This window comes from Cariama cristata, unplaced genomic scaffold, assembly GCF_000690535.1.
Source record: "Cariama cristata isolate BGI_N322 unplaced genomic scaffold, ASM69053v1 scaffold5138, whole genome shotgun sequence".
NCBI classification, from domain to species: domain Eukaryota; kingdom Metazoa; phylum Chordata; class Aves; order Cariamiformes; family Cariamidae; genus Cariama; species Cariama cristata.
This window is the reverse complement of record NW_009631556.1, coordinates 85,925-112,308: the sequence shown is the minus strand read 5'-3', so window position 1 is coordinate 112,308 and position 26,384 is coordinate 85,925. Positions and strand designations below refer to the sequence as shown.

At 40.0% G+C, this 26,384-nt stretch overlaps 1 protein-coding gene across 1 annotated transcript in view; it reads left to right on the top strand.

The window, feature by feature from the left end:
- Window positions 1-6,517: 6,517 nt before the first annotated feature.
- ADAM12 (ADAM metallopeptidase domain 12) overlaps window positions 6,518-26,384 on the top strand; it is a gene marked incomplete at its 5' end in the record, with an annotated part of 82,640 nt that continues 62,773 nt past the window's right edge. The window contains 3 exons of the mRNA XM_009705998.1: window positions 6,518-6,596; window positions 10,224-10,300; window positions 21,970-22,153. Of these exons, the coding sequence (XP_009704300.1) occupies window positions 6,518-6,596; window positions 10,224-10,300; window positions 21,970-22,153 (340 nt within the window). The remainder of the gene's footprint in view (window positions 6,597-10,223; window positions 10,301-21,969; window positions 22,154-26,384) is intronic.

Here is a 26,384-nt window from a genome sequence, read left to right as displayed (position 1 = left end):
AGCAGCTAGGATATTACGAAGTGGAGACATTCAATGGGAAAATGTCCAAAAGCATTTCAAATCACTTAAGATAATTAAACAAGGGGAAAGAATGTGGCGTGTTTAAAGAATATGTGGTGCTTTTGCGAATAGGATGATGTTAGGTGCCTATGCATGGGAAACTCATTACCCATGCTTCACTCATTTGTTATACTGTAATGAGAAAGGAGAATTGAAAAGCGCTTCTGTGAACATTGCCTTTGTGAGTATCAGGAGATGCTTGCACTGAGACCACCACTGTAGAAGCAGCAGGCTTGACAGACTTGTTTATTCCTCTGGATATACCTGTGAAGAAATACAACAATTGAAGAAATAACAACTAATTCCAGTGTAAAGGTCAAAATGGCCTGAACTTAGATGCTTAAGAATTAATGAGTATGGTGGTGTCACTAGGCAGAGGTTTAGATGACATTTTTTATAACTGCCGATATGCCATCCTGTTTCACTCTCCTCACCTCCCTCATTTGTAGGCAAGGTTTAAAATGATTAGCCGAAGGGCTTTTAATAAGAATTTGTATAACAGAGCGAGGCAGTGGATGGGGGAGAAAACAGGCACTTCATCATTCGGAAGGATGAGAAAGAGTAACAAGTATCAGTAAAGGTCAGATGTCTGTCTGAGCTGCAGGCAGTATTTCTGAGGAGAAGGGAAGCACCACAGTCAGATTTGAGTCAGCCTTGCACAACCAGTGCCGCCTTATAATCAGTGCTTCCACAGAGTAGGTAGAGCAGCTGAGTGTCATCATTTAAGCCATAGGAATATTTAATGTTTTTTCCTGAAACATCAGTTCTGAAAGCAGTGTAACTATACTGAGATGTTAATCAAATCCAAAGGTAAGCACAAAAGCACGAAAAGTGTACGTTCCTCTCCAAAGGACAATAGGTTCACAGCACCTTCTCTGTATCATTAAAAGCAACCCTGTGAAACCTCCTAACCAGAGAGTGCATTGCTGTGATGTTGGACACCAGAAGAGAGATGTCCATGTGTGACCATATTGAAATGAGATTTAAGGTGAAGATTAAGGGCTGCATTTCCAGACCTTTCCACAGGATTAGGAGTGGCAGAAACAAAAATCAGATCATACATCTCAGTGCTGCGAGTCTTGCAGTATATATGCAAGATTCATTCCTAGGCATATCAGGCCTCAGAATCAAATAGTCGACAAAGCTCTGGCTCAGATTTGGGGCTGCTTCACACCTCCGTGAGATGCAAAAGAAAACACAGTGTTGCTTTTGGAAATTGCTTATGGTGTCTCTATTTCAGGCATGGGATTTTAGCTAAGTGTCCAGTTCCTACTCCACTTTAACCCATCTCAAAGTCCCGGTTCATGCTTGCTGGCAGTAGGCAGATCACGCCACATCCCTAGGAGGGCTGGGTGGGTTTGGGCTGTATCCCACAAGACACCTGCCCAGGAGAAGCAGCCCAGGTCCCTGCTCATTCGCTGGCGCTGACAATCAGACAGTGCAAGCAGAGATTTATTATTGTAAAAACTTGGGTCTCTTCTGCCAACCCTGCTTCCCTGCTGAAGCAAAGGTCAAGTTTTATGCTCCGTGTCATGCCAGAGCAAGGCATAGTCCTGAGATGTGTAACAGTGAGCCACACAGCAGCCAGCATGTCGAAGAGACGTGTACCAGACCATCCAGGCATCACACTGTTTGGCTTTAAAGCGGTGCTGTTGAATCTCAGGTGCTGGGTGTCACTTCAGTCTCACGGAGCAACTTTGAGAGACTTGTAGATCCATTTTGATGGATAACAATGTTGGTGTCTTCTGCTTATTATCTGTATTGCAAGGGGATGACCTGGTACAGAGAGGGCAACCAAAGAAGTTTCATCCTACAAGACAGATCAAAAAACAAGCCTGTGTGCTGTTAGAAAGATTTGCTCTTTAGGCTCTTGTCTACTGGTTTCTCCTATATCACCAAGGGAACCCTGGTGTCTGCTCCTGCTGTGATGATGCTTAGAATTTTCCTGAGTAGCACTAACATGAAAAATACACAGTTCTTGTCGTTATTTTATAGCCTGATATTCTATACTTGGCACGTGGATGGTTAAAGGAGAATTTGATAATAGTCTGCACCTATCTGAATGATGTATGTACCAAGAAGGAAAAGCAATTGTTTCAACTAGTGAAAGAAGTGTAACTAAGAAAAACTGGAAAAGGCTGAATATCAGGAAATGCATCGTGACAGTAACATCTGTTGGAATGCAAAGTAATCTCCCTTTGAAAGTGGTGGGATCAGCATTGCTTCTGACATTTGAAGCTCGATGAGACAGAACCTAACAAGCGTACTTGGCTTCCAGGGAGGCCATCTGTATGATCCACTAGATTTTTTTTCCAACTCTGATTTCTGCGACTCTGTCTTTCTGACTCTCCCTGGGTGATGAAATATCATTATAACCTTTTGAAATAATATATTGGTGCCTGGAGAGCAGAGCCTGATTTTCTCATTTGCAAGTGAGAGGCAGTGTGTTAAATTACCATTCCTGTCATTAAATGGATTGTGTGAAAAATTTGATGTGTTTAAAACAAGACATTTTCCCCCTCCCCAAACAAACTGCCTAAGACTTCACATTGGGGGAGTGGGAAGGTGAGGAGTAGAAGTTTAAATAATGTTCATCGTATTCCCTGAGGCTTAGGTTAGTGGAAGCTGCTTGACACCTGAAATTGTTTCAGCAAATCTGACAGGTAAGATTCCTACTGATTTACAGAGGATGAAGAAGCCTGTGCTGTTTCTGTCATAGATCAGGAGGGATAAAACTTGTCCTTCTGGGCCATCAAAGCTTCTACGTGTTAATTTGGCTCTGGGAAACGTGAAAAAATCTGTGGTGCTGACAAACACAGTGACAAAGTACGTAAGTAATTTAATTTGAGAATTGCAGTTTTGCATCTTCAGAGAACAGATGAGAAAGTTGTGGTATTGCTTCGACTGATTTTTTTTTTTTAATCATATCCAGCAGTTGATGCAGTTCTTGATAGCATTTGTTTCTGCCTCTTCGTGCAGTGCAAAAACTTGATAATCATCTGGTGGTACTGCTGAGCATTGTAGCTGACAACATTTGAAACTCCAGACATGGTGATGAATTGCACTGTGATATATTAATGTTATTTTGATCCCTGCTTTTTCAGAATTACATTGATCCAATTACGTTAAGTAGCTTGCCATCTAAATTAATTTCCTTCCCTCTATTAATCTCCTTTACTGTGGGTCAAAACCAGAAGTGTAGATCAGTCTATTACATTGCATATCCTGGGGGGCCGGGGAGGGTAATTAAATTACCTAATAGATACATATGTTGAATTCGTTGTTTGGTATGTTAAACGTTATTGCCATGATTGGAAAGTGAATTGGTGCACACTCAGTTGCGGAGTCTGAGTGCTTGTTACACTTACTTTTCATAGCTGTTCAAGAAATGCCTTTACGTGACTTACTCTCCCTGGATACTAATGTTGTGTGCTTATACAGCTATACAGCTTTTAAGATATTTGACGTTTTGAAAGTGGGGATAACAGCTTTTTTCTCTGCCAGAAATTGTTGGACTCCCTGGCAACATGTCTTGTAGAGGTCCCCAGCCTCTACGGTGTGGAGAAAACCTTTCGTCTGGCTTGCACTCAAACTAGCACTAGCACCGCACGTGGCAGGAAAACAGATGTCTCGGCAATGATGTCTTAGTTACTGAACTGAAGGAGTGTTAGTGCAGACTCCTGAAAAACTTCCTCTTTTTCTTTAAAAGGTCCTTCAGTGGCACATTAAATTTCCGTGATTTGAAATCCTACTGTGGCTTCTACATTGGGGCATACTTTTTATTTTATTAGGTTAGTCCAATAGTGGGACTCCGTCATCTTACCAGTCTTCTAGTACTCACACTGGAAATTCTTATGTTCTGCTGGTATTTTCATCAGGGTAGAGAGCAAACTTTCATCCTGATAGCAAGATTGACAACAGCTATGCCAAGAATTTGTTTACCTGCTATATTTCCTCACTTTAGTAAGTAGAAACATCCATGAAAGACTCAAATGAAAATGAAGCATTGGTGTAAGGAAATGAGATACAGTGGCTGGAAACTGAATGTTGACATGGTCAATCTAGACACAAAGTGCAGCGTTTTTATGTTGAGCTTAATTAGCTGTTAAACACTTACCAGGGTTGTGATAGGTTCATCAGCATGGAAGATCTAGACAAGGGCTCTATACAGTAAGAAAATGGATCTGGTTCCATCACGGTCATTGCACCAGAAGATGAATTCAAGTCAAATGACCTACGTAATGCGACAGGTCAGACTGCTGATCACAGCGCTCCCTTCTGGTATTAAAATCTATGAATCTATGAAATGTTTTCTAAATCTGTGCCTGAGGGTAGAATGAACAGAAGCAGAAAGGTCACCTTTATCATCACTGCTGTCAAACACTTTGGAAATAGCAGAGCACAAAGCGAGAGTATTGCTCAGTCACTTTGCCCTTATGCTACATCTGTTACCCTATCCCTTGCCTGTATTTTGTTCCATTAAATAAAAATCACTTCGGTATCCTAGATGAAATCCCATTTCCAAAAAGTGCACAGCAGAACTCTGTTGGCTTCGACAATGATGGGGGGGTCTTACCTTTGCCTTTACAAAGGTAATTCGCGCAGAACTTAGCAGTGTGATTCTATAAATAATAATGATAATTTAATTAAGAAAGCATCTGCTCTTTGTGATAATGAGACAGTAGGAAACATGGATATAGCGCACTTCCTTTCAAGCAGGCCTTCTAGAGACTGCAGGCTCAAGAGGTGAATAAATGTTGGTGTCAAGTGGCCTCTGAGACACCACAGGGGGTTTGAGGTGTCCCTACGGAGCTGGTTGGTGAAATATATAGAGTATCTACATCAACACCTGATGCTTGGTTGGGCAACCGAATCCTGCTCTACGTGTGGTGGTTGGCTAAGCTCCAGAGCAGTTCCTGTACAACCACCAAACCCCGTGGTGTTTTAACATTCAGCGTCTAATATTTCCCACAAGTTGAAAAATGTAAAGTGAGAATCTGTGCTTGCTATCTTCATCTTTTTACGTTGCCGTTTCTTTCTTTTTTTTTTCCTCATTCATCTTTTTTTTTTTCCCCTCTGCCTTAAGATAGAGGCTTTTAAAGATGAGCTTTCTCTCTATTAAGTGTTTGTACAGTTTGTAGCACAACCGTGTCCTGACTGTGACTGAGCCATTGGGTATTAATGTGATGCAAATAAATCAGTAATTAAAAGATGAACAAACATTTAATTTTAGTTTTAATGTTTATATAAAGTGCAAGAAATATGTACTGAGACTGTATGCTTGTTCACACTAGTATATATGCAAGAGTGCAGCATTAACCAGTTTTAAATAGAAGAAAGGGCCTGGTTTATTCAAATGAACAACCCAAGGGAGAAACCCGTCTTTGAAGTGGAACAGAAAGAACATTGTGAAACGCTGGGCCAGAGATTTTCAGTAGTCCAAACTCTCCACTTTTCTGAAAGTGGTGGTGGCATTTATCTGTGGTTTCTTCTACATTGTGCTTTTGCATTTCACTAGAATGTTTGTCAAAACTCAAGCACGTTTGTGTTGACGAGCGTAGCTTAAGACCTGTGTTAGAAGTAAATGTGAGCATGTAATTCTTCCTTCTGGCATTGTTAGAAATGCTCTTTAGATAAGGAGTTGCAAAACAGATCAATAGCGAGACTTGTTTTTTTAAAAAGGCAGATGCTGCTTCCACGAGTTTACTACAAAAAGAACAGTTTTCATAGTTGTCAGGCGCACGCCCCTCCCTGGAGATTTCTGGAAAATGGCAATTGCAAGTCAAAATTTTTTATAGCATTCCCAAAGGCAGGAGGGGAAGTGTGGAGAGAATGAGAACAAAACCTCTCATCACAGACATGGTCTTTCACCATCTCCTGATACATCTTTTCAAGTTGTTGCATTTCCATTGACGAATATCCTTTCCAGATGATCAGAAGAAATCCAGTGCTCCAACTTCTGTAATACCCTTGTAGTGTTTTTCCTTGAGTGTCAATGGAAGAAGTTTGTTTCATTTCCCAAGAGCTAAACTAGTCTTTGGGTGGTTGCTTGCTGATGAATACAACACATTACATAGTAAAATAGTACTACAGGGAAAACATTTTCCATTTCTACAAACTACCATTACTTAACAACACTCCAAATGTCTAGATTTCAGACGTAGTGTAAAATGTGTTGAAAATTGCATGGAAGATTCAATACTGATATGTGCTGGCATGCAGTCCTCATTTGGAAGAGAAAACAGCCTGGAAACTGTAGTCTTTTCACAATTAACGAAGGAAGTGTTCATGTTCTGCAGCTTCAGTAATTGGGGTTATATTTTTCCTTATTTTGCACACAGCCCCGGTAGTCATTGTATTGTTAACGCTTGGCTTTGATCGCTATCTCAAACGGAACCACTAAAGGACAAAGTCAAGGTGATGTGGCCTTAATATTACATGTGCTCTATTTTTTCAGGGGCCTGTTAGCCAGCAGCTTCACAGAAACACATTATTTGAAAGACGGCACTGATGTGGTTCTTATACGCAATTACACGGTAAGGTTGGTGTTTCGTGGGTAGATGATGCTTTATCGTTAAACCCAAAGTGCTCTCTGCCAGGATCTGAGCCATGGGATGAAACAGCTCAATGTGTGATCTTTTTTTATTGTTGCCTTCAGTAGCTTTTTGACTGCTGTGATCCTACACATGAATTTTTAGAGAGAGACTTTAAAGGCAAGCTGTGGGGTTTTAACCAGGTGACTTTTAAAATCTGTAAGATCTATTCAGCTTCTTGGAAATATATCCATTAAAATTTTATAGTAAGTGCAGCCATTGTTGATCAGTTATGGAGGAAATCCCTGGTTCAGTTAGGAAGAAAACTCTTAATATCTGATTTCCATAGTGCAGAAGCTCACATCAGAGGTTCTGAAGGCTTGGGTAAGACACCCAAGCTGCACTGGGGAAACCATGGCTGGGGTTTGGGAGAAGGGTTGGTTGGTTGGGTTTATTTTTTAGACCAGACCATAAGACTGTTATGGATGTACTTTATATACATATATGTATGTATGTATATAGTTATGTGTATATATATATATAAATATGACTAATACGATCCTTGTTAAAATCAGTAGTTAAAAACTGCTTTTTATTAATAAAAAACGCTTTAAGGCAGTAATGTTTTTGTCCTCTGACAGTACAAACGCCTTAATTAGAAACAATGCAGCAAGCGACTTTAATTACAGACTTTATCTTTTATCTGCCTAAGTCCTATAAAGTATTTGTTAATTTACATTATTTATTTATCGACACTATCAGAAGGGGCATCGTGCTTTGTGTTCCCATCCATAATGGGCTCTGCTAGTATCAGTGAAAGGCATTATTTCTATGCATAATATCTTACTTCTGAAAAAGCATCTTCATTATAGTTCCGGACCTCCCAAGTAAAACAAACATTTTGAAAGCTTTCAGGGTCTTCTTTTTTGCTGGATGCTCATATCTTCTTCAAAATCAGCTTAGTAGAAAACAGTAATCTTTTTTAGAAGCAGGAAAGCTGTATAGACTCCTAAAGAAAGTAAAAGGAAAGAAACGAAGTACACAAGTCTTTACACAAGTCTTTAACAGATTAACTTACGTTAACAAGAATATGTGTACAACTAATGACACTAAAAAAAAAAATCTGCTTTCATAATGGCAATAAGTCATCATTAATACTGACAGTGCATTTTGCTGCCGAAAAGATTTTTTTTTTTTCTGAGAGATCAGTGATTTCGTTTTACATTAAGTGCTGCAATATGATTTGAAAAAGATAAGTCTCTCTGATTTTATTTTTATATCTCTTCTTCACCGAGGACATCAGTATAGTCTGTAGTTGAAACCAAATCCAATTTCCCATTGAAAAGTTGCTTAGTCAAATTCTGCTTGGAGGTCAAACCAAGTCAGGTTTGTGGTGCTGTCATTTGGGGAGTTTCTCTGGCACACAAGTCAGTGTCTAGGTTAGATTTCTGGTTGATAGCACTTGAAAAATTTGCAGTTGTCAAAAACTGGTATTTACGAAATGATCTCAAGTGAGGGCAGAGTACTGTTTTAAGCATGACAAATCGGCTATGGTAATTATTTGTTTTTAGGGGATCATCCATTTTATGTACTAGTTTACAGGAATAAAAAGATTTGATAGGAGAAGAAAAAAAAGTCCTGCAGTTCATTGGAGTTACTGAGCTAGAAATCAATTTTCTACCAGTCCGATTGCAGGCCATGGTCTGATAAGTTTACATTTTCGGTATTGAACTTTGATATCATATAGAATGTGGATCTCGGAGAAATTGTGAAATGGGCCACAACAAGGAGCTCAAAGTTAATAAAATGACAAGTTGTATCGGAGAGGGAAAGAAATCAGGACCTTTGCCATAATTCACTCTTTGATAAAGACAGCTAGACTGCAACAGCAACCTGTGTGGGACGAGATATCGGCGTGCCCTCCCCGTTTCGCTGAGGACTGTGCCTAACGCTGGTGATGCTAAAGCCCAAAGACTGCCTTCTTAAGAGCTCTGAACCGCACCTCTGCTTTATATTTAAGTGACGAGAATAAACCTACTTTATTTTTGGTTTTAGCCAATTTCAGGGTCACTATATAAGAGTCAATGCTGAGGCAGGGGCTGTTCTTTTTCTTCTGTCTTGTCAACTGGATACGTGTAACATGTAATATTAAAGTGAAATAGTACACTCACACTGGAAAATTTGACGTCCATAGCAATTGTTACCGAAGCAATCATGCCCCAAAAATTCAGTCTGTGACTTCCTCCCTTCCATTGTGGCTTTATCTTTGCTAATGTGTTACTGACTCTTTATGAGTACCAATGATAAAAATACCCAAGAGTAAAACACTGTTACCCTGTCATTTCTTGCACTGAGAAAAGCTATTGAGGTTTGTATTTAGAATGTCAGCTGTTGCTGTTCTGTCTTCAGTTGCTCATGCTGGAAATACAAATGCTCTAAACAAATATTTTTGATGATATAACCTTATTTGCAGAAAATTCATATCTGAGTTATTCCATCTTGCCCAGCATTTTCATGGTTATTGCTTTCTCTAACAAAATCAAGGTGGTCTTTAGAAGTCTGCTATGTGAGGCTTTGTAAGTGAAAATCGTGCCCTAAAACTGAAAAGGTTAATTAATGCAACTAGATGGATGTGAATGAACTGAGTAATAAAAAGACACAGTGAGATGACTGTCAGGTTGAAGCATGAGCAATAACTTTCCTTTGCACTAATAAGATAGGAACCTTTTACAACAGTGTTTTCAGTTTCCAGGTGGCATTCAAAGGAGCCATGAGAAAAGAAATGCTGGCTGTGACACAATCATTGCTTTCCAGCCAGTCACGTAATTGGGAATGTAATATAACCTTTAGTCAACAATAAAATTAACCTTGATTCCAGACAGATATGTGTATGTACTGAGAAAGTAGCTCTGTTGTGGGTGCCTTTTGCAAGCAGTAGATTATTAAGGAAATAGAATAACCTAGCCACAAAACGAAATTGGATTGTTGCCTCTCAAAATAGAAGACCCTCTTATTCTTGGTTGTTCTTAATAACATGCAGCCACCAGGTTGGGTAATTCAATAAAAGGTTTCCTCTCCAACCTGTTTCCCTTCCCCTTCATTTGCACTGTGATTTTTTTTTCAAACTATAGGGTTGGGATTGGCTTTTTTAATACTTCTTTTTATACATAGCTACCTCCTATAGACATACATAGAAGTAAATGACCTTAAACAAAAATATGTGTCTCTATAGAAAGTCGTAAAATGTGTCAGCTGATTTGTTCATCTGATTAATTTTACAAAATGTTCCATATTGTAGCTTTAAATAAAATAACACAGAAAAAGGTGGTCAGTCATGCAATTTGAACACCATTGACCCTCTTTTAAAACAAAGACAACACAAAACAAAAAAATAACCCTCCCCCAACCCTTTGGGGTTTAAAAACCACTCAAGGTTTCCATTTAGGAACTGTTTGGCCTGCTAAGTACAGTGAATATTCAGTGGGACAGGAAAGGTGCTGTCGCTGTTTCTGAATGCTGTAGCCTGAAAATGAGAATCACTTTGAAATAAAGGGGGTGGAAACCCATGAGAAAACTGGAGAGCAAAGAGCATTTCTGACTACTGAAATGTTTTCTCTTTTTTGCAATCAGGGTCACTGCTATTACCACGGCAATGTACGAGGGTACCCCGACTCCTCCGTCAGTCTCAGTACCTGCTCTGGACTCAGGTGAGCCAATATTTCTGTAATACTTGAGCTCCTTAAGGAACCATCCTAGTACGCGTTGAGTTTTTGTTTTGCCTTTTAATGACTGTATCAATATCCGTTTTTCAAATGTTGGTACAATCTCTTTATAAACATTTTCCCTTTAGTCGCTCTAAGGAGAAAAAAAGAAATAGATAATGCAGTTTGAGGGTTTTCCATGATATCCCTTCTTTCTTGCTGCCCACCCTTCTCTGTACCCTTTCAGAGCAGTGCGATGCTTGGTACATTTTTGGGCTGGCGGTGCCCTGTGGCCCTCCAGTCCTCCTTGTCCTCAAACCTGCTTCACCGGTGATGGCAGGACTGCTTTGCAGCTGCAAATTTATGCATCGTCCAGCAACCTCATCATTAGGAGAGGCTGCTTTACAAATATGGCTGTGGAGCTCAATAAACTCTGTTCGTGGCAGGTATGATACTCAGCATTAGGATTTTAGCTACTTGTTAACAGAAGACTAGCAGATTCACATTGCCGAAAACCAAACCTCTTCTGAGTTTGAAAAAGGAACAGGCTGACAGTGTTTTAAATACGCAATGGACACAGTTCAGGAAACAATTATCTTCCTTTCTTGGACAATCAGAAACTGGTATTTACTCACAGAGCTGTTCCAAATCACAGTAATTAACTGTAAATTGGCTCTAGTTTTCTCCCTGGAAAACCCAGTTTTCCTGTCAGATTTCCAGCTGTCTCGACCTTTTCTGGGTTTGTTTAATTTATCTACAAACAGCATGAGTCGCTGGAGTCTTTTTCCCTTGATTTTGCGTTTTGTGCAATAGCGGTATTATCAAGGCTTTTATAACGGAGCTCTGGGACAGAGAGCAGCAGAGAGCACAAACAGTTTGGTACCTGGACCCCTCTCCCTCTCGAAGGGACCCACTTGCTGTGGTGGATGGGATTCCTGTGGCTCATTCCCACACAGAGATGGGTTTTATGCCTGCTTCGGTATGTATCTGGCATCTTCCACAAGTTTACTCTAATTAGCACCTTGCATGGGCCGTGGCAGTCTGCGTTCACCAGTCGTTCTCACAGTCTGTAAAAATATAATGCAGCCCTCTCAGTATTTTAGTTAAAGGGATTGCATTGCTGCAAGGTCCACAGGGAAAATTTGGACTAGATGGGACTGGGTCTGCACTGATGTCTTGCCCCAGAGCTACTTAAGAAATTAAGAACTCTCAAGAGTCTTCTCCATATTAAAATCATTTTCTTTCTTCTCTAATGTGCTGTTTTTACAATTGTTGAGCTCACAGAGTCATTTCTGAGTTTTAAGTAGTCAGGTATGTCAAAGCAACATATGCTGGCAGTGACATTTTTCTCTCAGCTGACACTATTGCAAATAAATCCCCAAAGGGCAAGCTGACAGTATTAGGCTCCTTCCCCATAGGAAAAGTGTAGCAGCATCTTTTTCGGTACAAATTTTCATAACTTTCCCTGCATGTCTTGCTCTAGTAGGAGAACAACTGAGGACGTGTCTCAGTATCTGTGCCCATTTAGCTGCTGCATTCGCTGCTGAGGTTGGTTAAGAGTGTGTCCATGAGCAAGAACAGTTTGTGATAAGGGTGCTCATTGACTTACTTCATAAAACTCATTTCACAGCCTGATAGCCAATAGTAATAACTTCCAGTCATTACCTGTGCTTGATCTGAGCCAGCAATGTCTATTTGAAAGGCTTCATAAAGCACTGTCGGTTCTTTGAACCATCCAGGCCTTCTCATTAAAACTGGTTAGGCATAAAAGGCCAGGTGGTGTGAAATCCCAAGTAGCTGCACTGAGGTCTTGAGAGCACTTAGCATCTTCCAGAATCAGTGCCACAGGTCACTGTGTGGCTCTGCCACCAAAACATTATTGTGGCAGTGCATCCTTTGAGAAGTTAGGTGGAAAGATCTAGTTGAAGATGTTCCTGCTCATTGCAGGGGAGATGGACCTAGTTGGACTAGATGACCTTTAAATGTCCTTTCCAACCCAAACCGTGCTATGATTCTATGACTTACTGCACGTGATCCAGTCTGAAATAATGTGAGGAGAAATAGGACAGTTCGAAACTTCTTCATGGCTTACTGTGCTGGCAACGTTACTAGTATTACTGCTTGAAAGAATAGTAGGGTGGGGTAGGATAGGATAGGATGATGTACTTACCCACCAACTTGCTGGAGTAGGGACTCTGGTTTTTCCATGGCATGGTAAAGACTGCAAGCTGGAGGGGTAGAGATAGAAGACGTCGTGTGGCCATGGAGCCCCGGGTGAGGACGGTCCCTGGAGCAGCCGTTTCACTTGCAGCAGCCAGTGGAAGGGAAGACTGGTCTCGTTCTCAGGGTCTCTGCCTGGCTTTGTGACAGTTTCTAAGTGAATTGGACAAATCTCTCTGTCTCAGTTTCTCCATCTGTGAAATTCATTTAATGATTCTTACCTACCACACGCAGCTGTTGCATGGAGCTGAAGTTTAAGTGCCTGAAAAACATCTAATGAAAGGAAGTGCAGGCTGTTAGCTAACTGAAATCTCAGAGCAGTAATATCCTCCCACTCCTACTAGACAGGCACCTCGGGCATTGTTCCAGGTGTGGATAGGTAGGGACTGTGTCTTTTCCCCCAGATTAGGAGAGTTCATTAAAAGACATGAAGCTAGTCATAAAGAGTAGGTTCCACATTTTAGTATGCTCTGAAGCCTGAGTACTCAGCAGTAGTCAAAGAAGCAAAAAGGATCATAGGAATTACTGAAACAGAAATAGAGGATAGAACAAAAACCCTCATTACCACTTTATGAATCCATAGTGCACTCATATCTTGAATTCTGCATGCAGGTCTTCTTTCCCCCTCCCCATCCCCATCTCAGAAAAGGAAGCATTATATCTAGAAAACGTACAGAGAAGGTCAAAGTTATGATCAAAGGTATGGAATGGCTTTTATCCAAGGAGAGAAAATAGACTAGGATTTGTCACTTTTCAAAGGAGATGATGGGAGAAAAGGTATATAATGAAAAGAGGTTGAATGTCATGCTGAAGAGGGGACAAATACTGTATATTTTTTGTAACCCCAAAATTAGGAGACGTCAAATGAAACTTTAGAGCGAAGGAAGGTACTTTTTTATTCACCACATAATGAAGCTGTGGAGTTCACTGTCACGAGTAATGTCAAGGTAAAAAGTATCAGTAGATTCAAAAAAGATGAGACAATCTGGGGAGGGGAGGTGGGGGAGCCTCTCCAGGGCTGTCAGACTTGAAGAAGTCCCTGACACTCATGCTGTCAGAGCTGGGGATACCAACTGGGATGTGCTTGTTACGTTCTTAGATCTTACCCCAAAGTATCTGCTGGTGGCCAGGGCCAGACACAAGATGCTGAGCTGGAGCAGCCTTGCTCTGACCTACTGCAACCATCAAGTTCTTTCAGTGCAGCCACATAATTGAGCATTTGAGATATGTTTATTAGCTTGTAAATGTTACATTATTACTCTGTGATGAGCTACAGGAAGAATAGAGTGTAAAATCTGCAAACTAAGGTTTGATAGACAAGGTGAGATAGAAAGCTAAGTGAGAATTAAACTCAGCTTTCTTACACACAGACACTCACGTATTCCAGCTATGTTACATCCTCTCAGACAAAACATTTGAGTGCCTCGCTTCACGTAGGATTACAATGGCATAAATAGTTGGATTGACACTGATAGCTGCCTAAAATGCAGGTTGGTGGAGAATATAGTCATGCCATAATCTGTATCCTGCTGGCTCCTCCGGAGGAGGAAGAACTGAATGGCAGAGAGGAGATGGTAAATGCTGAATACACGAAATGGGAACAATGGGTAATCAGGATTTCCGGCGCTTCCATCTGGATAAGAAAGCCGATTAGACTGTCAAAGCTTGTGGGAAGGTGAAGGTATGACGAAGTCAAGTCATTTCCTTCCTGTCCTCAGGAAATACCCTTCTGTTTATCTAGCTTGGAGGCTCTTCAGTTTTTTAGCAAATAATTTTAGCCTGTAGCCACTACACACATCTTCTGTGATAAATATGTATAGACTTGAACGATTTTCCCCCTATTACTTTCTCTGCAAGCGCAGAGCCTAGCAGATAGACGCAAAAATGCAGCCTGAAGAAGAGCACAACCTCTGTGGTCCCGGGGCTGGCAGAGGATGCTGGCGCGGGGATGTGCAGCTGCAAAGCCATCCGCAGTGACCTCTCTGGTGGGAGAGGTGCTCTCAGAAATGCCTTGGTAGTTTAAGGATACAAGTCTCACAGGAAACCTTTTCTTTCTGAAACACCAAAATTCTCTTGAAAAGCCTAAGAATCTCCCTCGGAATTACCTGATTGCTAGATAATAAGCCCATTCACACGTGCAGAAAATATTCAGTCATTGTCCAACCTCGTCAGCAACTGAAAGATGCTGTGTCCACGGTGACAGTGATGGGGATAAGGCCCCAGAACTGAATAGACAGTCGTTCTTCATGGGTTTACATCGTTATGCTGCACAAGACCGACAATACTAGAGCCATCCATTTTTCAAATGGTCTGGCTCAACTCACTGCATCCCAGACGCAGTCAGCTGAAGCGGGGATTTAAATATGACACTCCAGACATCAACTATTTAAAAAAGGAATGGAAGTAGGAAACCAGTGAGAAAAAAAATTTAAATTCCTCATGACTCCCCAAGCATGATTTCCCCACAGAAGATGAGATTTCATCCAAAAGAGAAGTTAGGAGAAAATCCCAGTTGAGAGAAGCACTGGTTCGGATGTGTGCTTTTTCTATATATTTTCTGAAGAGCTTTTAGTTCATATAAACATCTTGCATGGTTTGTAAGTTATCTGACCGTGAAACTACTGGAGGTTTTTGAGCTTAATGTTAGAAAGCATTCGGCTTCTGGGATTTCATAGCTTCTGTATTCTGGCTGTTCAAGTGGTAAACAGCTTCTGGCTCACGATCACCTCTGTGATTGGAGATGAACGTTATGTCCACTTGACAGTTGTGTGCACGCTGTCCCCAGGTACACAGTAATCCCCCAAGCATCACTGCTACTGCCAGGAAAAGCATGAGAGATGATCTGTACCTGGCTGTTTGAGCCTGCCCCTTCTCCATCAAGTCTATGCCTGACAGCACTTAATTTAAAAAAAAAAACAAAAACAAACAAACAAACAAAAAAAAAAAAAAAAAAAACCAAAAAACCCACTAAACTAAAACTAGAAATATTTTTACACATTTTGTGATTTGAAAAAGCATGCTATGAACCTTAATGTGATGCGCAAGTTTGAATCAAGCCTTCTTTTATTGTTATGCCGTTTGCTGCATGGTGCTATAAAATGTGCTCACTAAATTGACACTGATGCCAACGTCTCTTTCCTTCTTCATTTTTCTCTGCTTTCCTTGGTCTGTCTTGTCACCCTCCCAGTTGAGCTCACATGTGGCACTTTCTCTGATAACACAATTACTGTTTCTTGCAACCCAAATGCTGGACATGAAATTGCATTATCACTTTCAATTCAAGTAACTCCTTACTTAAATTCCAGGCATCAAAGTTGCAGACCAATATGCATTCACTCTGGACAAATCTGTCTTGCACTGAGAAAGGATTAAGTGCGTGCTACAGTAGTCTCTGGGTATGACTACAATTTAGACACTGTGCTATAGAACATATTTTGAGGTTAATGAAAGGCATTGGCTGGAATAAAACATATGTGACTAATGATGTGTCTGCGTGAGAACACCTCTACCACTGCTGCAATATGTAAAACCAATAATGCTACTGCTTTAACCTCCCTTCGAGGTGTTGCCCTTTGCTGATTTGGGTCAGACTTGTTATTTTAATGGAATCCTGATGTGCAGTATAGTAGGATAATGGTATTACTTGCATTTTGTGCGATGCTCTTCATCAATAGATAATTATTATCTGTGATTACTAAAATCTACCCCATTTTAAAGGTGGGGAACTGAGGCAGAAAGAGGTGAATTGCCTGTCCAAGGCTGCCCAAGGGCAGTGGTGAAGACAGGCGTACTTCTGTCTCTGGAGTCCAGCTCCCGTTCTCTGTATTTCCCAGTCCTTTAAAGTTAAAGAACGACCAAAACATTTTGAAAACATCTAAGGATCACCTAGCCCATTAGAAAAACAGTCAATATATCATCCATCTTATTATCCCAATAATATTCATCTGCAACTTATTAAAACAGACTAAAGTTTTCATTCGCTACTGCATTTTTCTTCCTCTCTTGTTTATTTGCCTGCTTACTTGCCTGGGAATTTGTTATACGAAGTCCGGAGAATGTAGAATGTATAGGAAAAATAAATAAAATGCCCTGTCGCTTTACAGATCACCTTCTGGTATCATGCATGTTGAGAAACACTGCAGTGAGTAACTGCTGTACCTCCATCACGAGCATCATGAGAGCAATGCTCCAGGGCCACAAGGCTCCAATTGTGTTATCTATTCACCTAGAACTCTCGTCAACATTGGTGGTACAGCTGTGGGATCAGACCCTTTGCTTTTGAAGCTGTAGCATTAGTTATTAAATGATGGTCCTGTAGGTTTTTAGATGGCACACGAGTACTGCACAGTCTTTTGCTGTCTGTGGGCAGAGACAGACTTAATGTGGGTATGTGGTGTGTAAGCTTGACAGCCTTCTATAGTCTAATTAATTTCTTACCAACTGAAAACATCTACATTCCTCTTCCAGTGGCAACAGAGCCTTTTATTATTATTGTCTAGAAATGAGTATAACTTTGAGCTTCATTAAAACCAAATGTTTAATTGCGTTCATGGATATCAGATTTATTGATTTACTTAACTTTCCCTGTATAGTACACTGGAATAATATATAACAGTTTCATATAATGCTGTCCTAGCCAAGTTTTACTTCAGCATCACAATTTCTGAGACAAGTATTCGTTGATGGTTTATGTTGGCAGGGCCTTTGCTTCTGCTGACAAGTTGGAAAAGAAAAATCCCATTTATATCTTGAGATTTCCTAAAGCCTGTTGATTTATGAAATACAACTGGCCTTGCATTAGATTTTGTTTGGGTTTTTCTTTTTAAGAGAAAAAAAAAATCACATTTGACTTTATTGACAATTTAAATAGTGGAATTATTCCATCAAATTGCATTTCTAGGAATTGAAATATTCCTGGCAAGTTAAACAGCAATTAACAACAAATTAATTATGTAAAGCACATTTTTATTTCTTTTTCTTTGAGATGGAGAGAGTTCTTCCATCATAGGCCATCTCATCTATACATTCCCCACCCCATGTGTCCATATGGCACATAATGGCATACAGTAGGCAAATACCAATGAGTCGTTCATGTTTAGAGCTGATTAGCAACAATGTGGATGTGGTTTATTTGCTGCTGACCACCAGACATGAGCAGGATTCAAACCTTGTTGAGAGGTAGAGTAAAATGTTAGCTCAGGCTCAAGACCACACTGAAGCTGCTTCCAGTTGGCTTGCAGCCTGTGAACTGATGTCTGGACATGCTATATGGTATAGACTTTTTTTTCCTCCTTCTCTGCTACCAGTGATGAAAAGGACAACCTGATAATTTTAGATAGGGTTTGAGCTGTCTCTTGTCTTTTCTGCCTGGCTCAGTTGCAAGATCTTTCTGACTTCCCAGCATCAGTATGGTTTGGGACTGGGGAAAACACAGATGCCATGAATTGAATACCTGGAGACCAAAAAATGCATACTTTAGATTGCATTTTTCCCAAATATTGATAAGCTTGGGAATTCTGGTAGTCTTTTGCCTGGTAGAGTTAATGCTAGAAATCCCATAGATTTCAGTAGAGGTTGGTCTTAAAGAATAGCCACTTCTCGAGTAGTCGCAGAGTTGCTGAGCTCCCTTTGGGATTCCTTGTGCAGTTTTTGGTTGGGGATCCGTGGTTTAATACACTGTCTGTTTGCCACAGTGGAAAACATTGTGTTATTTAACGTTAATGCCTGCTGAAAAATGGAGAAGTTGTACCATCTTGTTCTTTGGGGAACATAGACTGACTCAGGAGTGTGGGAGAACCATGTTCAAGAGAAAGACACAGAAATGATGTAGGAGTAACAGAGGCTTTTTTGAAACACCTGACAAAAGCAGAAGGGAAAAGTACTTATGGATTTATTTTATTTGCTTCAAATTCTTAGTACTGAATGACTGGTAGGTATTGTATCACACTAAAAGAAGAAAGAAACCATAGCTTTTGACTAGTTACATTTTTAAGGTGCTGTGTTTGGCACTGATCGATGGGGGAAAAATGCAATTGAAGGAAAAGAAAATTAGTCAAAACCAGAGAGTTGGCCAAGAAAATTCATATTTGATATTCATTATCTGATTACAGATGGTCACAAGCCAAGTGCTGATATCCTGTAGGCAGCACTCAAAGGATAAGTGTGCATTAAATGAAAAGTATCGTTTCCTTTATGCCGAATCTGCAGATTTTTCTTACCGTGGGATTGCTTCATATGCAAAGGTGGAACTGTTCTTAAAGGCTCATGCTGTCACTTGGGATGGGAGTCTCAGTGGCAAGTTGAATGGGCTGCCCTGGCTCAGGCCTTCTCAGTAGAAAACAAAATCACTCTGGTATCTGATCATTTGTCCATATCCTCTGCAGTTAAAGAAAATGAAGGGTAAAGAAATGGCTATTTTGTTATTTTAGACAGTAGCTGGGTATACAAGGGGTACATTGGAAACCTGGCATTGATGTGGCATCTTGCTATGAATTCTTGACAACAAGATGCTGGCTTTAAAAAAAAAAAAAAAAGGAAAAAAGAAAACACTAACCCAGTAGAAGGATACTACTAAGTCTCTCCTATTCTAGTGTAAATAATTAAAGAAAATTATTTAAGTCTATATATATTTTTTAAGTTAACATTCTAAGCAGAATAATGTTCAACATTAAAAAGAAAACCCTTCATGGTTTTATGTTGTGTTGGTTTTGAGTTGTCAGTAAAGAGAGATGGTCAGGCTGGCCCATTTCAAACAGTGACCAATGGACTTCTGCCTCCATTGCTGGGTCCAGCTGCCTCCAAAATTAAATGATTAATTGCACAAGGGAAAGACAACAATCCTTATTTGATCGTGCTGATTGCAGAGTTGCTGATTATCCGAGTAAAGGGAACATATTCTCCTGGTTTCCTAAATTCTTCAAGGAATAAGGCAGATCTGAAAATAGTTTGGAACCGTAGGGTGTAAGGTTAATGAAATGATGGGGTGAGCTGCTCGGAGGTCTGTCATATCTCATGCCTGCTATGGTGTGTCCTGGCTGTAGCTCCAAGGGTTGCTGTGATAAATCAGTCTGGCTTTTCCAACTGTGAACCGTCATACACAGCATGCCTGTGCAACGGGTAAATAATATATCTTACCTGATTTGCCAAGGGTACTAAGGAAGCTAGAAATGAATTATCAGCCCCCGATTCTTGGTTCAGATCAGCAAAGCAGACTCCTGAGAATGCTGTTCCACAGCCTTTAATATCATGGGTTTCCAGTCTCTTTTTTTTTTTTTTCTCTTGGACTTGTAGCTGTTCTAGTTAACAGTAAAATGGTCATCTGTTGGCTCGGCTGAACTGGTGCTAATTCTGTTTTCTAGCAAAACTATGCAGTCAGCATGGAATGAAAATGTCATTTAACTGGTTAGGAGGTCAAAGACTTTGAGTTTCTTCATCGTATCTTGCTGAGAATAGAATAGCTAGGGCAGCTTTTTCCTAATCATTTTACTTTTTCTTTTTAAATCAGGCTTTATGGTGTCATTAACCTGCTTCTGGGTCCTTCCTCTTTCTGCCTTTTTTTTTTTTTTTCTTCCCTTTTTTTAGCTTTCCGCAGAAGAATTGTATAGAGACACTTACCGGTCTCACAATGGTTGTAGGATCTTACCTTTGTTGCAGTACAGACCTGAGTGCAGACACTTCCTATGCACCAAAAAGACTCACTAATAAAATACAGCCAGCGTTGACCTGAAAATGAGTGCTTTTAATAGCATTTAGAGACAGTATAGAGCAGTTTAGAGGAGAAATTGAGGAAGAATGCTTTGGCCAATTAAAAGTTGCATGGAATTCGAGGTAGATAGATTGTAATTATAGCTGCTGAAACTTTGCCAGTGCTTAGGGATTAATCACAGAATCACAGAATGGTCAGAGTTGGAAGGGACCTCTAGAGATCATCTGGTCCAACCCCTCTGCCAAAGTAGGTTCTCCTCAATGCCTTCATAATTTAAAGACAGGGAAGAAATTAGTAATGCAGTACACTATTTAGTGTAGTGTCTAATTGACGAATATTTACAATGCCCCATAAGCAAATGCTTATCCCTAGTTTAGAAAAGAGAAGTGGATTTTAAAGGATGCCTTTCTATGGTCACACAGTTATTCAACAAAACCTGATGTCCAGGTTGATGTAGGAATTATCTAGGACCCTCCTGCGTGGTTGGCAGTATGTGCTCAGGATGCAAGTTAGACACTTGCAAATTAGGCATGGAATATTAAATTCCTTCCTTTTACAGTAATTTCTACCTGAGCCCTATCTGTAAACCTATTTCATGCCTTCTTCTGATGCACAGAGGAGCAGTCTTCTTACTCTGTGGTCCCACAGTTGCAGTTATAACTACTAATTCCAGTGGTATTGTTGGAGATCGTCTTACTTTATGCCCTATAGTACCAGAAGTCCTATTCCAGGATGTGCATGGACACCCATACCCCACTGCCCGTATTCCTGTGCTGAGCTGAAATAGCAGCCTTACGCCAGCAGCTTCCTCAGCAGGAGGAATTGGAAAGATATTCAACCTTTTGTCAACTTTGTTTTACTGTAGCAGCTCAGAATGACTGGGCAGGACCCAGTGCAAGAACCCAAGCCTGGCTTTTATTTGGTGAGTTGTCTGGAGTTAGCGGTTCTTGTTTAACAGACAGCACATGAAGCCCAGCATTGGCTACATGTCCTAGGTTCTTCCACATGTTTCTTGGTACAAGGTGTTGTATCTCTTCCTAAATCTCTCTTTCCTCTTTGCATACTGTAGCTTAAAGTAGTGCAACAAGAGTGCTTTCATTGATGGAAAATCTTTGAAATCCTTAGAGAGCAGGTGACATTGCTGTAAAACTTGTTATTTTGGGTAGTAAAAGGAGTTAAACAGGAATCCACTGGTTAATATATCTGAGCTTCATTCTGCTGCCCTACTGTGCAATATTTAACGATCCATTTTGATACTGCGATGCCTCTTTCATCTGGCAGAATTGATGCTTGCATCAGCATTTGGTTTAAATGGTATAACGCACACCGCAGATCATAATGAATACTTTCACTCTGTACCTTTTCTTACAAAAGCCTTTCACCACGCTTTCGTTCATTACTGTTTGCCATGGGTTCTCAGAAGCACACACATCATGACTCCACTCAGCAATGGCAATGCATCACTGGGAGAATGGAAAACCCATAAAACACAAATGTACTTTTGCTCTAGAGTACAGCACTTCAGAAGAGGAAAATTTTCTTTGAGCCATTGCTTCTTTTAAAATATAGTGTGCTGCAATGACAAATATACAGCTTTGATGTTTCCTGCTCCACTCGACCATGACATCGTAAATCAGTGTTTTGCTTTTTCATACTCCGTCATTATTAAAACCTGTTGTAACTTTGTTGTAGACAATCATACGTTAGCTCTTGAAAACCATGCATCTTACTCTGTTCTCTTCTGTGAAAGGGGAATTATTGTGATTGAAAACAAAAACTACATTCTGGAGCCATTACAAGGTGCTACAAGTGAACACAAGATCTACCGAGCAGAGAATTTGAAAATAGCCCCAGGATCTTGTGGCCACCAGCTGGACATCTCTGCAAGGAGAGCTGCTGACAATGACACATCACACCATTCTCAAGCTGGCAGGGTAGGTGGATGATGCACTTTTAAGTTTCTGGTTTGCTGAGCACATCTCTGGTAGCATTTCCGTATTACTGCCTATCATAACTTTTTGTTACAAAGAGTCTCTGCTGAGCAAAACTAAACCATATAGTCAACTTCTGTTGACGTCGTGTGCTTAAGTGCATGCTTAAAATTAATCATATACTTACATGATTTCCTAAAGCTTTATTACTTTTTCTTGATCCTGCATGCATGATTTGCCTTTTGCTTTCTTTTTGGTAATGAGCTGGCACAGAAAAGTTTATGGTTTCATATTATGGTAATCTATTTTGGTTCATGTATGATTATAAGCAATATCTGGAAAAGTTCTTACCCACCCAGGATGGGAGAGAACATCATAACTGTGATGCTTTGCTAATAATAAATTTTGAACCTTTACATTCTAGTAGGAAAGTATCTTATGCAAACAAAACAAATTCTCACTGTATTATTTTACAGGTGTATTATTGTAGTTATTTTTATGTAGGAAGAAATGTACTTAATGTGAAATGCATGTAGCTAATGGAAACTGTAGAAAATTAAATGAGCTAAAAATCAGGAAGAAGAAATACTTTAGTAAGTTCATCTGCATATTGGATGAGGATTGTAGAATAGACTGGTTTAGGTGTTCAGAAATTATAGAATGATACAAATCTGCCCTCAGTTTTTATTAAAGGTCACATAATGGGATTTATACTCACATGTACTACTAGACCTTTGCATCAGGTTAATTGTTAAGGAAAGCAACCTAAACGGCATCCCTAGATATTCTGTATGTAGTGGAATTAGATTGGTTTATGTTTTAGGAATATTAAGTATTACATCATTAGCCTTTGCATATACCATTTTATGCGCTAAGCATATTTCTAAAAATGTGTGTAGGTTGAAAGCACTGGAAAAGTACTTTTCACAATTTTATTAAGGTTTCCCCAAAATCTTTCTGACTTTTAACTGAATTTTGCTGAAGTAATCAATGTAACGCTAGGAAAATGAAATAAAATGTGTGCATACAACTAGCTGATACAATCAAAGCAATTTTACTATTACCTTCATGGTTCTCACATTTTGTTGATGACTTTAACGACATGCCAGAATTCATCTTAAATATCTGAAAAATATTTTTACTGTGGTTCAGTGGGCATAATTATAAAACCTGTCAACAGTCACATCATATGGATAGGTCCAATATATATAATAAATATGTTGGATAGGGTTCTAATGTATGAATTTTGAAGTTGTCAAATGTAATGTGTGGCATGAGTTTTCACATTTCAGCATTGTCATCAGCTAAGTAGACTGTCAGGACCTACTGAATAAAGATGACCTGCAAAGTATGGAGACATAAGGCTGCTCCAAATTACACTGGGTGACAGAAGTAAGCAGAAATCTAGTCTCAGGTTCAGGGCATGATGAAAATGTTTGGTTTCTTGACAGGTTTGAGGGGAGCGTTTTGTTTGTTTTTTTCCCCTGACCCTTCACTCAGCTATCTACACGAAATTCTTATTGAGCAGAGCTGAAATGTGAGATCAATATAGCACAAAGTTAGACTAGCCTTTGGGTTAGATTTAAGTACAGATAAATGATGGGACAAACAGTAGACTCAGCTTCCCAGATCCAAGCATGATATTTAACAGAGCAAGTCAGGTAATGTGGCAGATGTGTGCAGACACGTTTTGTCCCATTGGAGCTGGGTCTCTATAAATACTGGGTCATTTCATAACCCAGCGAACCCTCAAATTGCAGCAGGGAGTGTGTTTTCCAGTCGAGTTCTGATTCTACAGAAAGCAAACCCAATGTGTAAGACAGCCCCTACGGTATGGGTTCTTCTCTGTAACCACACACACACACACACACACAAAAAAATAAAATTCCATTTTGGTGGTGCTGGTGGACCATAGATCAGGCAGGTGAGCCATGAGGAAGGGCTACAGTGGCAGGGGACCGCAGTTTTGGGATAGGATCAGGTGTGGTAGAAGCAGGGGAGAAAGACGTTGGTCGGTGGAAGCATATTGTCTCCCATCGTGTATATCGGTCATGGCTGTATTATTGACTCTTCATTTTAGTTCTGAAGGATTAACTCAGGCAATGGATTGTGCGTTGGATGCAGTTGGCTGCAGAAAGCAAGCTGAAAGAAGTCATAATTAGGTATATTTTATAAATAAATATTGTATCCAAGGAACACACATAGCCTTTGGGCAAAGCACAGGAATGAATTTGTTATGCAAGTCGGTCACCGGAGGCTTACATGATTAGACCCTGCTAGCCAATTTCTCTCAGGCTAACTCTCTCCAGTCCAAACAGTTTTACTCTTGGTAAAAAGTAAATCGTTTAAATCTGCTGAAGTAACAGAGCTCTTTTTATATTCTTGTACCTGGATTTTTATGTCTCATCTTTTACTCTTCATTTGGAAGAAGACTAAGAGGCACCTTGAGGGTACATCATCTGAATAAGACTGAATAATAAATTTCAGATTTGTGTTAGACTTTTAGTGTGTGAGAGATCAATTCCGCCACAAACAACACCCACGTGATCATTTGCTTTATGTGGCATCTCACTCATGTCTGATGTATTTTGCAGGGAGGTAAATTGAGCTCTGCCAGAGCACTGCTGGGTTCCGCTAAAGTCTACTGAGACATGGCAGGCCCTTTGTATCGCATCTGCTGGTGTTCCAGGAGCAGCAGGAGGGGACAGGTTAACTCCTTGGTGTCCTGGTTCCCCGCCAGCAGATCACCAGGCAGTGTGGCTGACGAGGCATGGCCATTTGCACCAAGTCTGTGCACACACCATGACCCCCATGGTGGTGACAATTCACTCCGGTAGAGCACAAGAAGGTGACAGAGAACCCCAATACGGGGAGAAGTTGTAACAATATCTATGTGAGCTTATTTGCCAGAGCCCCTAATAAGTGTAATCCTGTGCAGTGTTTAGAACATTGATGTTGAGTTCATTAATGATAGCTTTTATGCTTTCTCAGTTCATAAATACTGTCCGAATGGAACTTAACTATTCTCCAGTTACTGTAATTTGAAGGCTGTAACACTATTAAATAGGAGTTTGAAAGTCAGAGTTGCTAAATGTCACTTTCCTCTAAACACAACGCTTCTTGCAAAACATTCAGAAACATTCATCTGAAGATAACAAGGAGGAACAGTTTGATAATGTGAAAAAAACTTTGTGAAATTTGGCTGGAAGGTGATGTCCAGCACTGACTCAGCTTAGGAGGATCACACAGTTTGCCTTGGAACAGTTTGCTTTGGAAAGCTTTAGTCATGTTTTAGGTTATAGAGCACTGGTTTAGTTCAAGACATCATGGTCATTAGTAGGTCATGCATCTGCTTAAGCTCCTTAAGTTCTGGCATGAAGATCAGATATACTGCTGAGACCTCTTTTCCCTAACTGTCTTATTCCAGAAACAAGGGAGGAATGATAGAATAGACGCTCAGCTGTTGTAAATCACAGAACTTTTACAAGCATTAATAGGTTACTTAAATTTAGCGTAGCAGAGGAGCTGTGCTATGATTAGTACTATTACAAAGTCATTTCGTTTTCTTCAGTGATCTTTTTGCAGCTGAGCATTATGATGCTTTTAGACCTGCATTTAGAACAGCAAGTAGCGTGACCAGCTGTTTTATATTAATACACAGATAAAAAATTAAATGTATGCCTTCCATTTTTAGAGTATTAGTTTGCTTTCCCAGACACTGACAGTTCATTCCACTTTTTTCTGTAGTTTTTGTTCTTGGGATTTTCCTCCTACATCATTTATCAGTCTATCGCTTGATCTCTTCTGTGCTTTACTCAATATCCCTTTATCTCTCATTTTCCTTAGTAGCCAGTTTGTCTATTGTGTGAAGTGTTTGCTAAAAGTCATCTCAACATTTCTTTAAATGTGCCTTGGAAATAGCAAAGGTCTTTCTGCTAGAGATGATATTCTCCTGCGAGGAAAGATAACTCAAACATTTCAACTGCAGAAAGCTGAAAGATTGAGAGACTTTGCACTGCTTTCCTACTCGCTGTGATCAAATCCTGGGTGGTTTTTTTTGTAAGTACCATGTAGACTATTTCTGTTGTAGTAGGTAAAAGGAAAACTTCCATGAGGAGAAGGAATAAAATAAAAATTTGTATATAGTGAAATCTTTGTAAGTCTGAGACATGTATCTCCTCTTGCAAGCACTTTGCTGGACTGAAGCAGAGCTGATTCCAAGGGTCACTTATTG